The sequence below is a fragment of the Micropterus salmoides genome, unplaced genomic scaffold (assembly GCF_014851395.1).
Source record: "Micropterus salmoides isolate LMB-PRFRI ecotype aquatic unplaced genomic scaffold, ASM1485139v1 Ms_hic_scaffold_7, whole genome shotgun sequence".
Classification (NCBI taxonomy): domain Eukaryota; kingdom Metazoa; phylum Chordata; class Actinopteri; order Centrarchiformes; family Centrarchidae; genus Micropterus; species Micropterus salmoides.
Genome location: NW_024044459.1, coordinates 21,698,291 through 21,716,768, shown reverse-complemented (window position 1 = coordinate 21,716,768; position 18,478 = coordinate 21,698,291). Strand labels below are relative to the sequence as shown.

The window sequence follows — 18,478 nt, the reverse complement described above, 5'->3', positions numbered from 1 at the left end:
TCTCCCCTACTTACTACCAAAATCCATGGCCCATGTAAGAAGCACATGCAAGCATGGTCAATTGGACCTCATAATAGTCTTAATTTCTTGTCACAAATACCACATCATTGAGAGCAATTCCCTTCAGCAAAATTAAAATAATTTTATTCTCATTTTCTTTCTTTCTGTGTGCCTTTCTGCCATTTCTGTCTCTATAGATCAGCAACCGCTACATTTATGATACTGTGTTGCTGCTGGCCAATACCTTCCACAGGAAGTTGGAGGATAGGAAGTGGCACAGCATGGCCAGTCTGAGCTGCATCAGGAAGAACTCCAAACCCTGGCAGGGAGGCAAGAGCATGCTGGATACTGTGAAAAAGGTATGAAAATGCAGAAGAACACACACACACACACGTTTCTCCTCAAGTCTTACAGGAAGGCATTCAGCTACAGTAAGTATGCAAGCATGAATACTTGGCCTCTCTGGCACACACAGACAGAGGCAGGCTTCCTGAGTTCATCTCTGATCATCTCCATGATTCTGTTTCATGATTACAAAAATCAACTCAGATAAAAATCTACAGTTATATTATATTAAACTTTACCATCTGTATAATTTATCTTCACAGTCCATGCATTTTCTTCGCCAAACCAGCATACACTTACTATTGTGTACCAAAATATGTGCCAATGAGTCTTTTTAAAAACTAAAACACTGATTAATCCAATTACACTTGATGATCTACCACTGTGTGATGCTTGTAGGTGTGTGCATGCCTGTTTGAAAAAAGCTCCAAAAGGTTTTTTAAAAAGATAGTTATTCCGAAAAATATTCTCAATATATCTGCCAAAAATGAAGTCTTTACTCACAGTAAAAACCATCTTTGTGTGAGTTTGGAGGTAGCGCTTGATTACTACAGTTGAAAGCAAAAGCATATGCCCCTCCCCTAACCCAAACTACAACATGCAAGTACAATTTCAGATTTCTTCCTATTTTTAAACGTGTCTCATGTGTATCTTTTAGCGATGGGAAAATGCGTTTCTCGCACTTCATTTACGGAGTATGTATTTGCATTTCAAGACATTGTGCTCATTACATGAAATTTTGGAGACCAGGCACTAGTGTTCCTTGGCTGACACACTCTAGTTGAAACAGCAAGATGCAGTCACTGCTAAATTCATTTATACATTGCCATCTCTTGGTATATCTAAAATCCCCTCCAGGGATGAAGAATGACATGGAGGAGGCTTTAAATAAGTCTACCATTTTTGTATTGTTTGTATCACATGGAAATCCAATGTTTGTTCATTACTTCGACTGAAAGTTTTTAAAGTTCCTGTCTGAGCTCGGTAGACTTCATGACCCAAGTGCTCATAAATTCAAATGATTGCATACCTTTATAAAACCCACATGCATCAATCAGCAAGTTTTGTTCACTTCCTGAACAGTTGACTTTTGGGAGATAGAGGATTTCATCCTGCAGCTATGATTTTATGAACCTCTCCATTTCACCTTGAGTTTAGGCTGAGGTTTGGAAACACTTTCATCACTGTTAAATCCAATTGGATCAATGCCCTCTGTTTTGATATCAATAAAAAACTACTCCAGGGATGGCAGTTTGATTGAATGATGAAGCCAAGTGAAATGCTAATTTAGGATTAGTGTCAGACAATAATAAATGCGACGCAATGTCTTTCATATCTATCTCTGCATTTCACCTTGAGATCAGGCTAGGGTTTGGCAACACTTTCATCAGCCAGCCCTGGCTGTTAAACCAACCCTGATGGCAGTCTCAACAGAGCTGTGTTAAAGAGCCCTAAGCAGTAATAGAGTTGAGTTCAACAGCCTGGCATCAGTTCCATTTTACAGTGTATCAGCAGTGTGCTTCACTCACTGTGCGTGCCTGTGTGTTTAATCAGCATTTTGGTATGTGGGGCCATTATGGTAATGATAAATACTAATTTGCAGCTGTTGAGCTCTATTGATGTTGTTGTTTGGTGTTCATTGATAAATTCAGAGTAGAGAACAAAATGTAGTAGGTGAAGCTGCCGTTAAACTCATCTACAAAGTGTGTGCTGTGTTTGAGCTGTTGGTACACTACATGTCACTATCCTGTCATTGGCAGCTTTAAATCCACCTCTGAGTCTCAGTGAGTCAAGCACTTAGGTTTGTGTTTCAGTTTAAACATGTATTGATCACTTTTAAGGCACATTAAGTTATTCAATGCAGCCGAGGATCTTCAGTGAGGGCCAGTGAGACCATCCAAGCTTAACTGTTCCAGATTAATTAGTGCTGTTATTAAAAGACACAATCTCATTTTCATCTTATTTCTAAGAAGCTTTCAAACATCAAAAACACATTTCCAGTCTTCTTTCTTCTTATTTTTTTCTCTATTTATTACTCAGTTTCATTAAAAGAAAGATAATTGTTGTGACTGTATTGTTCCAGTACTGAGCTGCCAACATAAATTAAATTATAGGCAATGAATTGTATCCAAGCGGGTTTCACCTCTGCCCAGTGTGCAAGGAAGCTCTGTGTGTGTGTGTGTGTGTGGTCGACCCAAGGGGAATAAAATAATTAAATATGGTAACAATATACTTTATATACTGTGTCAATGTAGATGAATAAACCAAATGAAACATCTACATATAAGATAATTTATAAACTACATCATATATACAGTATATATACTGATAAATGAGAATTAAAGCAACCACTTTCTCCCCTTATTTCTATGTCACACATACTCACGTAAGACACAAAACATTTATCCCCATGCCTGTGTTTTTAGGAACATAACACAGAGATGTATCCACACAAATATGTCTGAATATTTCAGCTGAAATGGGAGGTACGACACCAGCTAGATACCAGATATTTGAATTGAACAGCCTGTGATCCATGCTATTAAGTACAGGTATGTCAATTTTTAGTTGTTCCATTTTCAATTAAATGACATGATATTACTCCTTTTGAGCAACTACTGTAGAGTAGAGTTGAGTAGAGCACTTGGGCACAGTGCTACAGTAAATTACTACACATGAGAAAACCTGCAAAAACAAAGAGAGATTTGACTTTATATTTGACATTGACAACACAAATCAGACTTACTATTAACAGTATTACTATGTAGGCTAACAGGCTAGTTTAAATCCTATGAAAAGTGCAGTCACCTGAGAAATGGAGTAGGGGTGTCAATGCAAGTGTATATGTGACACATATGTGCTGCTATGCATGAGTATATTTCTGTGTGTATGCATGCATCATAGCCCAAATCTCCCGATATGAATGGCACAATCCATGTTTCATACACACAAGTGCAAGCACACATGCACACAGTATGAATCATATTAAAGAGTATAACACCTCTCCTTCCCTGAAGCAGGCACAGTGTCACTTTCACTGACAGATCACACCACCGGGAGGTAGGGCAAAGGTTCGGTTGAGTGTGTGTGTGTGTGTGTGTGTGTGTGTGTGTGCGCGCGCGCGCTAGTGAGTCCATACAGGACAGTATAGTATATACTTATTTCACACATTCTGTGTGCTGTTGACTGCTCAATTGCAACAAATCTAGGATGTGATTTTCTACTACTAAGTGTTGAAAAACATATTCACCAAACATTTCCTGTCTTGGACACAGAAAGAAATATGTAAATCCCACATATTTCTGTCTATTACAACAAAAACATTGTCCTATACATGTACTTACTGATGAGATATAATCATTTCATAAGGGATGGTGAAGTGACTGACAAACATTTTTGAGGAGTCACCTGGAGTGAGGTGGGGAGTCGCTGACACGCACACCTCAAAAGTACGCACGGAGATAGTCTGCTCGTTTCAACTGATGTATTTATTTCTCTATACTTGACTTTCCAACAACAAAAACAAATAAAGAACTTAAATAAAAAGACCAACACATAATTTATTTTTTAGTTTTTAACTACTGTGAAGCGCTGCGGTCAAAAAACTGTTGGCTCTCTGCCATCTAACTCATCCGCAGGCCCCGCAAATAGTTTACTTAAGGGCAACCTATCAGCGCCCTATAGACACAGAATCAAGGAGGAGCAGGTCAGTAAGCAATGTGAACATTTCCTCCTAATTCATAAATCACAACATCAAAAATTAACTCAAAACATCCGTTTTCGTATTTGAATTAAATAACTCAGTATGGCTCCAACAGATGGGTAGATGATTCATGTCTCAATGTGAGCAGGTATCATATCTGATCTTTAGCAAGGATGAAAATATAATTTAATGTCAAATTTTACAGGGAGAATTATTGATGAGGCCTATTACAGCTAAAAGAATATTGCACCATTGATGAGAACGGACATGATCAGAATGATTAGGATCATGACAACAATCTGCACTATGTGGTCCACAATTCAATGATCAGATTTATCAAACCACAATAATAGTGAAATAAATTAACATTATAATAAAATAATTCCATCTTGTCCTTGCAGTTTGGAGTGAGCGGCCTCACCAGTTTCCTGGAGTTCACTGACAACGGCACTAATCCCAACATCTTCTTTGAAATCCTGGGAACAAATTATGGAGAAGATAGGGGACGAGGAGTCAGTAGGGTAAGTAAACCATGTGTGGTGTACTGCTGTGGGTGAGGGGGGAATTATTCCTGCTCTAACTTGTGGAGTGGATTTACATAATTCCTGCATTTACCAGGAAATTTCACTGCGCCTGCTCTCTACATGATTTTCATCTCATATTTAATCAGGTATTTCTTTCCTTATGGCTGACACCCCTGTGTAGCAGAGTACAGCTGTCAGTATTTACATTTGGATTCACCCCCCCAAAATGATTGTGTCAGAACAAATGCCATGTCTTTACATATTTTTCTCTTTCAGTTCACACTCTTCTTCCTGTCCTGTGATTGGTTGCTTGGAGGGCTGCCCCCGACTAAAGATTTCCCCAATTAATTGACTAGGCATTACACATTTATGATTTTAATTCAATTATTTAAACATATATTTTTCAGGCATCAGAAAATGGTTTCCAGGGCTGAGAAAGAATATTATAAGCAACATTATTAATCCTGTGCTACATTACAGAGAAAAACAACGTAATAATGAGACTTTCAAATATACATTTTACAAGGGGCATGAAGCGAGCTGCCCATTAACAACAAATTGTAATGATTCTGAATGTGTCGGAATAACCAGCAAAGAGACTTAAATTTTTTTATTAATTTCAACACAGTATAACATCACACAAGTGTGCATGTTCAAGACATGCAAATGAATAACCTCCAACTTCACAAGGCGGTGTAAACAAACACCAACACTCCCCCAGTACTCTGAGCTCCAAGTCTGAGTAGAGTCAGATAATAGGACCGCTAACTAGCTAATGGCAGCTAGAGTTTGCAGCAGAGCAGTGCACACTGGTAAGTGACTTCTGTGCTACAAGAGAAAAGCTGGATAAGCATACTCCCTTGAAATATATAAATATATTTTTGGTGGGCAGTTTTTTTCTGACATTGTTTGTTTTTTGAACATTCCTGATGCATTGGGATTGAAAAGGCCTAACTGATTTATCACTGACTACTCAATCTTAGTGGATTCTGCATATAGCTGTGAAAACAGTAAATATATGAGACTCATATTGTGTCTCAATTCACGTTCTTCCATACTTTCACTTGCTATTTTGAATGTATATGTGCATTCACACTGACAATTGTAGCAAAATACAGTGCGCTATGAGTTCCCAGATGGTAAATGCTCCGTATCTGTATAGCAGTTGCTCCAGGGAAAACCGCACTAAATCAATGTAAGTTATTAATGTGTTTTTTCCAAGTACCACTATACTGTTATCCTATAGAAGCCATCAGTTTTAAGCAGTCTGTAATGATTTGGTACCACAAACGGTTACAATTTGCCATTAAACAGAAGAAGAAGAATCAGTCAAATGTTGCGTTCAGACAACACTACTCTGTCGAAAGTTACGCATTAGGCAACTAACTACATATTGTACACAGAAGTATCCAAATTGAGACACAGCACCATACAATTCATAATCCTTCACAAAATTATGTTGGACATAGAGACATCACACACACACACACACACACACACACACACACACACAAACAGTGCCTGTCCTCCATAGCAGATCTCTTTACAGATAACAGTGTAAATAGTGAGCTGTGATTATGGATAATGTGGTGAAACACCAACATAACACAGCATGTCATCACAGACAAAATTAATCTTTAAAGCACAGCATAATTACATTTAGGCACAATTCCCTAATCAGAGAGCATAATTACTTCTGAGGGAATTAAGGCACTTGTTATACAGTATTCCTGCCACAGTCTCCCTTAATACTCCAAACATTTGTTGGTCTGTCATTGGGATTCAATTAAATTCATACATGGAATCAAATGACTAAAGAGAGGTTTATATTCCTCTTAGAGTGCTTGCATATTAACTTTCTCTTGTAGCTGAATCGTGCCTTTCCAAATGATGTGGAGCCATGTAAAATGGTGTTCATATAGGGCATCTTACCTGCAATAAAAGCATAGCAGATATAGCGTATGTCAAGCTGGAACAAAGGTTGGTGAAAAAAATCTAGCCTCACCTCCATGAAGAGAAACCCTGCCTCACTCAGTGTGTGTATAAATGTGTTCAAAGCAAAAGCTAAAAGGACATTAAATCCCTGTGATAGTACAAGAAAATAACAGTAAACATCTCGTGCCATTCAAGTATTCCTTCACCCGCCTTCCCATGTTCACGTTTGCAACTGTGAGGATGTTAAAGGAAAGCTGTTCATAATATCAGTTCAGACCCATTACTTTTTCATTGGGAGAGACAAAAACTGCTATGTATGTAATAAAATGTGTTACAGTTGGGTGGTGGTTGGACTCAGGTGCAAACACAGACTCGATGAAGGTTTAGAAAAAAGGGTTTCATTCTTGAGATCAACACAAAAATAGACTAGCCAAGGCTTAGGAAGTCCAGGCTGGGAAGCTAGAGAGCTTGTGGATCCAGCGATGTGAGGAGGCACAAGGCAGCGGAGGTCTAAAAACAAGTGAAAGAGACACAACTGTTAGAAACAAACTCTAAGGCGAGGAGGCACAAGATGAACAAGAATCGTCTTAGTTTGGCCTACTAGTGTTACCACAGATGGTGAAAAACAATCTTGCACCGGCCCTTCATAAGGCAGGAGCTTAAGAGCAGAGCGGTGATGAGCTGATCCATTGCAGGTGTGGAGGAGAACCAGGTGCCGAGCCAGCTGCCACACCCCCTGCACAGAGACAACCACAACAGAGAGAGACAGCACACATCTCAAGCAGCACTATAACCCAAGTCGTAACAATAATGTATTCTATTCTCATCTGTGAGCATGAAAAGACAGGTTAAAGGTGAATAAAGACCTCAATATAAATTCATGATCAAGAAAAGTAACCTTGTCTCTCTAACCCCAGGTTAACGTCTTCCCTTATGTAATGATGGCTTGAGTGACAATACTTAATGCTCAGGTTAATTATACTGTATCACCGCTGTGCAGTGAAGATGGCTTTTGATTATAATGCATCCAAATTTCGTAGTCTAACATGGCTGCAGTGCTTGCTCCCTACATTTACGTTGAAGTAAGCAGGAATATAATACCTTCCCTAATCATTTGACATGATGAAAAAAACACACACAAAAAAAGTTGAGCCATAGGTAGTCAGCCTAAGTCAAACAAACAATCATGTAGTTTATTGTTTTGTAAAACAGAGTTGATCTTGGCTTGACAGCTCTGTTCAAAGCAACTTTCCGTCTCAATCACAAAAGACAAAACCAAACATCCCACTAGGAAGAGTGTAAACTGAAACAACAGGTAACATTCTTATTCAGTGTCACCTATGCATCTAGCAACATACTGACTACTGTAGATTATAAAATATTTGTAAAACCCTTATGTATTGTAGAAACGGTATAAGATTAACTGATACTAATATTTCTTAATTTAGTCAGACATTTTAGAAAGTCAAAAATGACAGAGTAACACCAACTATATCAAATGAAAAGACTTGTAAAAGTCTTAAATTTTGGCAGACAAAGTTCCTGATAGACTGGGTAGTAGTTGCATTTTAATCACACACAGAGAAAGGGAAAGCGTTTACTTGAAGAAAATCTGTTGGAAATATCCCTCAACTTAAATGTTATGTTCAGTGTTAAAACATTTTAATGTTAGCATATATTTAACATTCAGCATGATTGAATGCTTATCTGCTAAATATTTGATGGATAGCATTTGCAAACCTTCCTTAGAGCAACTTTCATTCTATTATTTAGCCTTTACTCTGTTTTGTGTCTTAACACTTGTGGGCCATGAGGTTTCACCTGACAATGACCTTCCCTAGGAAACATGTCTAATTCTTGAACAAATTTAAATTAACCTTGGTTATTTTTCTGCATAAATTATAGATAATCTATGTCTCTCTCTCTCTCTGCCCACCACATTTCCACACCATTTTCATTAACTTTCATACCATATGAAGTCACATGTATTTCTCTTGTGCCTGACAGCTTTTAGGACACAGATGTAAATTTGAATAATTGGTGCATCCCTATGTATTATATATAGAAGATCCATTCTGTGTCTTCCAAAGAGCCCACCTACTTTACATTTCCATCACTGGGATATTGAGAGTTGAGTGGGTGTCTGCCTGATCACACCATTAACAGTATATGCATACTCCCCTAATTAAAGTATTAACTCCGCATTCTGTTAAGAATGCACTTAACCTGGGCTTGCTTTCCAATCCTCCCTCACTGTTCTGTCTCCCCTTCAGTCTTCTTTTTTATCCCTGCTGAGGGTGTCACTAGCTTTTTTGTTTTGTTTTCCTATTTCTCCTTATTTTTGTCATTATTCTGAGGACCTCACTCTTTATCCCCAACTACCTTACATCCTTTTTTCTCATTTCCATCCCTGCCATTTTACAAATCTTCAACCCGTCCTCAATCTGGTTTCACCTTTTTCGCTCCTTAGTCCCTTGACATGACATTTACCACCATCATACCTCACACATACGCATACAGTTGCCTAGTGATAAGGTTAATAGCAGACACTTGAGATCATCATAATTATTACCGCAACACTGTGATAGAATTGGCTTTCTGCTCCATTGCCTTCAGCAGCTATACATTGGAGCCTATATCTCTCTCTATATGCATCTACAGGCATGCTAGGCTCCACTGCTCTCTTATATAGAGGCGACAAGTCTTCCATGTGTAATTGCTTTCGTTAGCTATCTGCGACATCTTGAATGGCTTCCGAGAGGAAAAATGGCATCCGATTTACACTTTAGAACCAGCGCAATAAAAAAGGGTTGTGGCTAAGCAGGGAGAAAAGGGGTGGAGGGGGAGATGATGAGTGAATAGAGAGAGATTGATATGTTGCTAGATTAATGAAAGGGTTAGATGTGAAGAATAGAAAGGTAAAATGAAACAGGCAGAAGAAGAAGCTTGAGAGACAACTAGAAAGGAGATAAATTACCTAATCCTTATAGATCCCATACAAGAGATAGAAATGGCAGCACAGGTCATAATAGAGTCACTGTCATTACACTTTTACTCTCTCACACATGCTCATGCTCTCTTATCCCTCTCAACACATATTCTCCATCTTTCGGATGCTTGCGAACTGCACTGCTCTTAAATTGAGGTCATTCTCAATTATCATCTCCAGTCTCATCTGACACGTGTGCTAAATTATACTAAGTGACTTCAGGAGACCTTACAAGGTACAAGGTTTATCATTTACCAACACTGGGTTGCATAATGATATTAAGTTGTAGTTCCCTTTATGCTACTCACAAAAACAAACATTATATACAAAACATATATACACTACATGGGTGGATGAATAATAAGTCATATAAATAAAATTACTTTACATGGTGGAGTGCTGAGAATGATTTAAGGAGTCTCAAAGCCTTAGGGAAGAGGCTGCTCTGAAGTCTGGTGGTACAACAGTGGCTAATTCTCTCTCCAGATAGCAGCAGGGTGAGCCAGCTGTGGCTGGGGTGGGTACTGTCTTTTGGTATCCTTTGGGCTCTGCTCAGGAACCTCACCTCACCGATATTACTCATGCTCGGTAGATAGGTACCAATGATCTTCTATGTCTTTTTTTCCGTAAAATTAAATAAATAAAAAAATCAACAATCACCTTCTTGGTTTTGCTGCTTGGTTTGCTGAGCAGGATGTTGTTCTCTGTGCACCACTCTGCCAGATTGTTGATTTCCTACCGATATGAATTCTCATTGTTTGAAATCCTGCTAATGTCACAGCACAGTTCTCTCTATGACAGGGGTTGCAGTCGTGGGGGTACAGCGGAAGCTTTAGCGGGAAGTTTTATCAGTTTTATGGGGGAGATTGTGTTGAATACTGAGCAGAAATCCACAAACAGCATTCTGATGTAGATGTTGTTTTTCTCAAGGTGTGTGGCAGTAGTTATTCAGACTGAACACTGCAGAATGGTGGCTGCCTTGAAGCAGGTGGGAACACTCTCCTGTAACAGTGTTATAATAAAAGGTCAGTTATAACATCAACTAGCTGATTGACACATGGTTTTAGTACACAGCAAAGGATGTTATCAGGCCCAGCAGCTTTACTCGTCACTCTCGGCAGGACTCTTCTCACATCTGCTGTGGATATCGACAGTGGCTGGTCCTCTGGAGGTGGAGTAGACTTTACAGCTCACTCTTTGTTGAGGAGATCACATTGAGTACATCTGATAATGAGGCCTCACACATGATGGTGATGCTCCCTTTTGTAGCCTGTGATTTTTTTTGATTGTCTGCCACATACCTTTGATGTTGTGAGGTCTCTCATCAGTCTCTGCTGATGTCTCCGTTTGCCTCCTTGATGACAGCTTTCGGTATCGCTGTGGTAGTACTCTATGCTTTCTTGTCATCTGACTTAAAAGCAACTTTTCTTGCTGTGGATAGAGCCTTCACTTCTCCATTCATCCAGGCCTTCTGGTTGGAGAATGATTTTATTGTCTTAGTGATCAATACATCATCAACACATTTGTTGATGTATGACGTCATCAATGTTGTATATATTTCTAGATTAATGTGGTTCACATTTACATTTACTCATTTGGCAGACGCTTTTTTCCAAAGTGACTTACATTTGAGGAACAACATACAGGCATCAACAAAGCTTCAAATACGCACGACGTTAACAAAAAGTGCAATCAATGCAAGATAACTGTAAGGGGACAGAAGAGGAAGAGCACAGGAAGTACATGTTAGAGGTAAGGAGTTAGAGGTGTTATAAGAGGGGGACGCCCCTGCTCTGATGGCATGTTCTCCTGGGTGGCAGCCTCTCTGAACATTTGCCAGTCTGTGCACTCATCTGTCCACACTTTGACGGTTTTTAACAATTAATAACTCATTTAGCTTACGCTTTCATCCGTATTTTATCCATCTGGTTGTTTTGTCATGTGACTGCTGATGACCTCACATTTTGTTTATTTGCTATCTGGAGGAATGCAAACATCTGTAACAAAAACATTCCACATGTGCTAAACATCCATTTTGACTGCCTCCTCTAGTCTTACCAGACTCTTGTGTTCTGTCACTGTAAAAACACGCTCTGCCAATCGAGTGTAGCTTGATCAGGGATGTGCCAGTGCAGCCAGGTCTCAATAAAGATGAGGGCACAGCAGTCTCTGTTTTCCTGGTGCTGAGTGAGTCTTATTTCATTCATTTTATTTTCCTGCGACAGGACATTATACCGGTTGCAGTGACATTAAGTGGTCTTGTTGTTTGCTGTGAGTAGCGATTATCTCAGGGTCTGCTGCACCCAATCCTATCCTCGTACTTCATTTTCAACATTGATGCGTGTGTTTCTGTCATAAGTAATACGCATTTCAGTTATAAAGGCGAAAAACAAACAAACACAAAAAGTTTAAGGGAGCTCCTGGCCACTGCATCTGCACTTGCCACCATTGGATGGGAAGCCCTCTCACAGTCCTGTCAGCATGCGAGAAACATTTCTACGTGTTTTAAACAATTGAAAGACATTTTGTTTAATGTGATATAATGTTTGTGCCACCACCTCAAACACACATAGTAGCTGCAGTTCACTCGGGAACTCACATAAGCCCGTACACACACACACACACACACACACACACACACACACACACACACACACACACAGCTGCATAAATCTTCTGGCATGTTTGGAAATTCTAAGCTAACCCTTTTGGCTTTGCATGACAATTAATGTCAGTCTGCATGCCTATCAGTACATAACATAGAGAAACACTGGGTTTCCTCTTCTTTCAAACAAGCACATAGACATGGACACAGAGAGGATTGGCTACCAAACATTGCCTATTTCAACTGAGCTCCAAACACAATTAATTATTGTTGACAGAGATTTTTTTCATAAGGCTAAGCCATAGTGACACACCACACAAAGCTGTTATATTCATTTTTCATAAAATGTAACAGAGAATAGATATTCTCCACAGACACATGTATTACAGTTTTTTTCAATTGCTAAGATGCAATGGTCAAAACTGAAACCACAGTTAATCTCACCTCCAAAAGTCTCTCAAACCGCCAAAACACTTCATACAAGTCTCAAAATAAACTCGTTCAACCAATACACTGGCAACAATTCTCACTCAGAAAACATCCATTGTCACTGATAACACACAGACCTATAAAACACAAACAACAGGAAGCATTACGTAAATTTGACTGATTTTTTCCATGCAAAATGGTTGAACACCTCATAATCTACAAAGCATTTTTCTACAAAAGTCTATTATATATTATAAATATGTCCTACAGTAAATTGATGAAGATATCTGTGATGTGAATAAGAACCTGTGTCAATAGACAGGAACGTCAGCCTGAGGGGGTGTTTCCATGTTTCCATGTTTAATTTTTTGCTCTGCAGTGCTGTAAAATTGTTGTTTTTTTCTGCATCACAATGACATGCTCTGTCAACAAATTACAGTGCATACAGTAAAAGCGTAACTGTGAATCCTGTCCAATCTCTTGCAGTGTTTAACTGTACTGTTGAAATTGATCTATGCCATACAGATAAAATGCAGCATTGTGCATTTTCAATCATTGTCATCCAAACCTTAGCCGTAGTTTACCAATACAAATAGTTTTGCCAATGTTAAGGATGATTGTAGAAATGTACCAAATCGACTGAGAAAAACTGTAAGAATAACATATTTTCACTTTATTGACTGTACTGTAGTATATGTAACAAGAACGAACAGAAATGCAGAAATTTGCTTCAATATCCTTTACTTTTTCTATATCACTGCATTCAGTAATTTACTTGGGGAAAAAAAGTTACTGGAATTTCAGTGCTGCAATACAGTTTTTTCAGTTGTTTACACAGTAACACTGGTACCTGAGACACTATGACCACAACCTGTAATTGATGCACCAACCCCTTGAACCAATTTTGCTAAAATACACATTTCCTGCTTTACACTCAGCTTACAGTTTTACTGTAAAACCACATTCAAAACAATACAAACATTTCTCTACGCACAGAGACGTAAACATAAAATTTACGTAAATGTTCTGGTAAGATTTTCTATATATATCAGTTACTGCAGAAGTGCAGGATATTTGCAATCATTCTGTTTTGTATGTGTTTTTAACAGTTTTGGACAAAGTGTGTTAGCATTTGAAAAATGTGCTGCAGCTGTCCAGTGTTTGGCAGGTGGTGAAGTAGTAATGAGAAAAGAGTTCATGGATTTTGGAGAAAGGGGTCATTGAATTCATTTTGTGTGAACGCAATGAAAAATGATTCACAGTTTGGGCCACATACACATCTGTTACGCTGACTGTGTGAAGAGTTTTGACAATGTGACTTACGTTTTGACCAACGCAGGTTAGCAATTGAAGAAAACTGTGGATCGAGATGCAAAATCTGAATCAAGCTTCTCTGTGGTTTGTCTCCTCATGGCAAGAATGGTATAGTGAATTTTTGTGAGAACCTGTCTCAGAATAAGGAGATAAATCTTTTATTTAACTTGTTCCAACTCTATTGAATGTCTTTCAATTTTGTAAAGTTAATGTTATAGAAAGATATAAGTTTTATTTTTAAATAACTTTATTTGGGGCATTGCAGTTTGTTAGGAAAATCTATGAAAAGATTAATGCCCTTAATGAATGCCTTTTGCATAATGCCAAGAACACACAGGGGTCATGTGGATAGCTTCCTGTTCCTGTTTTTGTTCCTTCTCAAACGCTCACCTGTTATTGGCTTACAGACTAATATCCTGTTGCTGGTCTCTGTTCAGGTGTTACTTTCATCTGCACACAGTGCAGGAGTACAACAGGACTTATCCAGACATCAGCTGTTGAAAACAAACAATAATGAAATATGTGCAATGGCTTTTACCAAACTAAAGTTGACTTTGTCATATCATAACAAGACTAAACATCTAGAGCCATGCTATCAGCTCTGTGAGTTTGTAGGCACCGCAGTGCTTTGAACTAAATGGTAATGTTAGCATGTCATAATAACTTTATGTTAACATGCAGGTATAATGCTTACCATTTTCTTGACCTAGCAGAGGTTACCATGTTATGCTAACATTGGCTAACTAGCACAGAAAAAAACAGTTTAAACTTTGACCATAGTGATTTGCTTTGATAAGCCACCCGTGAGTGCTGCTAGATGAAAAATCAGGTGATAACCAAAGACAATGGGATTCATCGTGAGAGCTCCATGAATATCTGGCAATCCAGGCAATGTCACCATTGCATGCATCCATTCATGCAGCTCGCATGGCTAAAGATTTATTCTGCTACAATCTGAAATTAAACACAAATTAGATACAATGTAAAAGCAAATCTGTAAAAGCGCATTTGAAGTAGGGATTTTAGTATACACATTTAGCAGGATTAGTCTTATATAGTTTAAAGAAAAGCTCTATAAAAGATCTATGCAAATTTTTTAACCACTATACTAGCTAAAATACTAAGACTTTAAGACCGGATCAAGATTTCTGATAATATCAAATATGCCACGGTTGCTTACAAGGAAATGAGCATAATAAGGTGTTTAATAAATTTAGATTTTTTATGCACAGCATGTAGGTAGTGTACAGCAGCCTTTTAAGCATGCTCTGATCATGGAACAAAATAGTGAGGGTGCAGCTCTAAAGGGCAAGTTAGCCTGCGCTATTTTTGAGCATCACTACTGGAACGGATTATTACAATTATGTAAAAAGTCCTGCAGGGTGAGTTAAAGAGGGTGATGTGAACAGAGAGGGAGGTTAGAGAGGAGGTACCAATGAGTCGCATAGAAAAACGGCAGAGAGATGGGGATTATGTGAGTCAGAGAAATGAGACACAGATAGTAAGTTAGAGGGGAAGTAAAGTAAGATAAATAAATCAGAGAGAGAGAAAGCAACTCTGGGTGAAAACATGAGTGAAGTGCGGAAAGATAAGAAAAAAATATTTCCAAGGGGAAAGATCCCTATTTCCCTCCAATTTTCCGTCCTATTAGGTAGATTTGCATGTGTCTTTATTCACAGTGTCTCCCCCACCTTCAGGGCAGGTGGGAGGTTGTGGAAATAATGGAGGGGGCAGGAACTGGAAGAAGGGGAGATGCAGTAAAAGATGCATGGGTGAAAGTAAGGTGGAAAAGGGAAAAGAAACAGAAGGGAAGAACTGAGGAGCAGAGAGAGAGTGATGAAGGAGTGGACATCATTGATTTGTCCTGCTTTTACAGGTTCTTTTCTCTCCACTTCTTTCCTTCTCTGTGATCTCCCCTGATAACTGTGTTTGCGTGTGTTCCTGATACCATTTAGAGAATGTCTTTGTCCTTTTCCTCCGATTCCCCTCAGTCTTTTTTTATTAATTGGATTATCTTTGCATTTTATGTTAGTGTAGTAGTAAGTATAGCCTTATACCATCGTCTAGTGTCAGTATGGATGGTATGGATTTTGGAGAAGCACACATTTCAAAGCCAAAAAGTTTATTCTCTGTTTTGCTTAAATTTAATAATTTAGTGTTCTAATACATATCTTAATGTTAGCTATATATCTCAAAGCACTCATCATGAGTGATTTTAATGGGCCTCCAATCCTTTCCAGCATGCAGAGTAGTTATCTTTAAGATTTTAGAATATTTGACATTTAGCATTGTGAATTTTCCAGCATACCAAACTGAAAATGGCACTTTAAAACTCATAATACTAATAATTGCCATCTTGTGAATTGTTGAGAGACAGAAAATGTAATTTTGATATGGAGTCTAGGTGGTGTTGAGGTGGGACAAACAGCTGGCAAGAAACATAGGTCAGTGTTGTTGGGTACCTGTTAATCAAGGATTCAGCCCAGCCTTACCAGACTGTATAAGCTGGTTATTATACAACTTATTACGACCCAAATTTATGACCGAAGTTTTTAGTTAGGCCGCAACATCTAGTGGCAGAAGAAGTCATTTGATGCAGTATAAAAAACAAGAAATTCCATGTAAGGAGGTGGTGGGGTGAATGGATGAGTGAAGTGAACTGAGGACTCTGATGTTTAGGTATAAGGACATGTTAAGGTTAACGTGATTCAAAACATACTTTATTAATTCATTTTTACTGTGGTCTGTGCATGAAAGAGCAAGGTTTATTTGGAACCCCTGCCATCTAAAACCAGCTCTGCATCAACTGAGTAAACATTTGCAAAGCCATTTTAAAAACAAAGGTAACATAACAGCGAAAGTGATATGTGTGGTGACTGAGCCTGTCAGATATAATTGTCTGTTTAATACACTTGTTTGTCTTTGTTTTACATGAAAATATTAATATTAATTTAATCTCTCTGTGATCAGTACAAAAATGAAATGTTCACAACATGTGCAGCCTAACTGAGCACAAACAGTAGAAGTACAGAGGAACCGCTTGTCTAGCTCCATCAAAGGTGTGTTCAACACATTCTGCATACTGCATTAATACATATAGAGAGAAAACAAAACTTTGTGTTTTAACAACAGCTAGAGCCAGTGAAAGCACATACCATCTCATTATTCTTTTTCTCCTACTGACGTTTCTGGCTTTTCATGCTGTAAAAACTCAGGTTATGCTTGGATGTATTGGCGGCAGGATATATTGTTATTGTAGATGAGCTGTTTCCCCCTTGTTTGTCATCCAAAATGTTGAAGTATTCCTTTAAGGCTTCAGTTCTCAGTTTTTTTTCTTGTCTTTCTCTGAAGTGTGGCTGGGCAGGAGTGCTAAATTGCCGGGGGGGGGGGGGGGGGGGGGGGGGAATTCCTGAATACTTGAGTATTTGCAGGATTCTTCTGTAGCTTGACTGATGTCAATGATTTGTTTTAGCCGGAAGGTCATGTCAATCATGAGTGAGCACACATGCAATGACCAGCAAGTTATATTCTAGGTGACCACAGCACAGTGGACACTGGACACTAATTAAAGCTGACAACCTGCCTCTGGTGTCCTTGGATCAGCTCAGTTTGGCAGCACATGCGGATTTGTGCTGTGTGTGTCTCTGTATATGTGTAAATATCAAAAAGCATAGAGAGAGACAGAGAGAAGGGGGGAGAGAGTTGGAGACAAATAAAGGAAGCAAATAAGTGAAGCAGACTAATATAAAAAATGCAGAGGAGTAGGGAGACAGCATTTTTTAACTATTACCTGCTGCCACACAAACCCCATTGGGAAATTCATTGTGTTGCCAAACAAAAACACCCATTGTGTAAACACTATGGGTAACACTAAACACTAGCCCGGCAGCCACTCGTCTGCTTCTCTGTTTGTTGAGACAAGCCAGGAGAAGTTTTATTCCCCAGATGCTCCACTGTCAATCCTGTCTCATGTCTCAGCCAAGACAAAATTCTGGCAGTGACATAAAGAAGCCAAGCATAAGCACATTGATTTTTAAGAAAAGCCTGCTACTGTATAGGTGAATGCATATGATGAGATTTTGATGTATATTATCATTCAAGGAATTATTCAAGAATCAATGTGCTGTAACAGCTTCCAGGGTCCCATGGAAATAAAAAGCAAGAATGAAAGAAAGGATGAAAGAATAGCAGTGCTCGTGTGTGTATGCACATACAAAAGTTTTCATTCTGCTCTCTACCTATTTCTGCAATACTGTAAGTACAATTGTCTGTATAAACCCTGTATCTGAAAAGAAAAACATACAGAAGAATGCTGACCATTATAAATCTCTGATGCCAGCCCCCTTCAGCAACCCCTCTGCCAATCTGCCCATTTGCCCTACCACTGTGCTGTAGTGAAGTATGAGATGTCCCTGTCTGCATTTAATAGGAACAGTCCCTTTTTAAAAGAACCATACAGTATCTGAGTGTAAGGATTTTTGATTCTTGTAAACAGAAAAAAACATACATGTATCTCTTTTGCATTAGTTACTACTCATACTTCATGACTGTTGGACCACATCAGGCAGGGAGAGGAAATCTGCCCATGCTCCTTAAAACGACGAATCCGAAGACCTAAAACGGAGAAGTTTGAA

General features: G+C 38.7%; 1 protein-coding gene across 3 annotated transcripts in view; it reads left to right on the top strand.

Moving 5' to 3' along the window:
- grid2 (glutamate receptor, ionotropic, delta 2) overlaps window positions 1–18,478 on the top strand; it is a 600,398-nt gene that overhangs the window by 438,776 nt on the left and 143,144 nt on the right. For all 3 annotated transcript variants that reach the window (XM_038704208.1, XM_038704207.1, XM_038704209.1), the window contains exons 7-8: window positions 198–359; window positions 4,450–4,569. In XM_038704208.1, coding sequence (XP_038560136.1) covers window positions 198–359; window positions 4,450–4,569 — 282 coding nt within the window. The remainder of the gene's footprint in view (window positions 1–197; window positions 360–4,449; window positions 4,570–18,478) is intronic.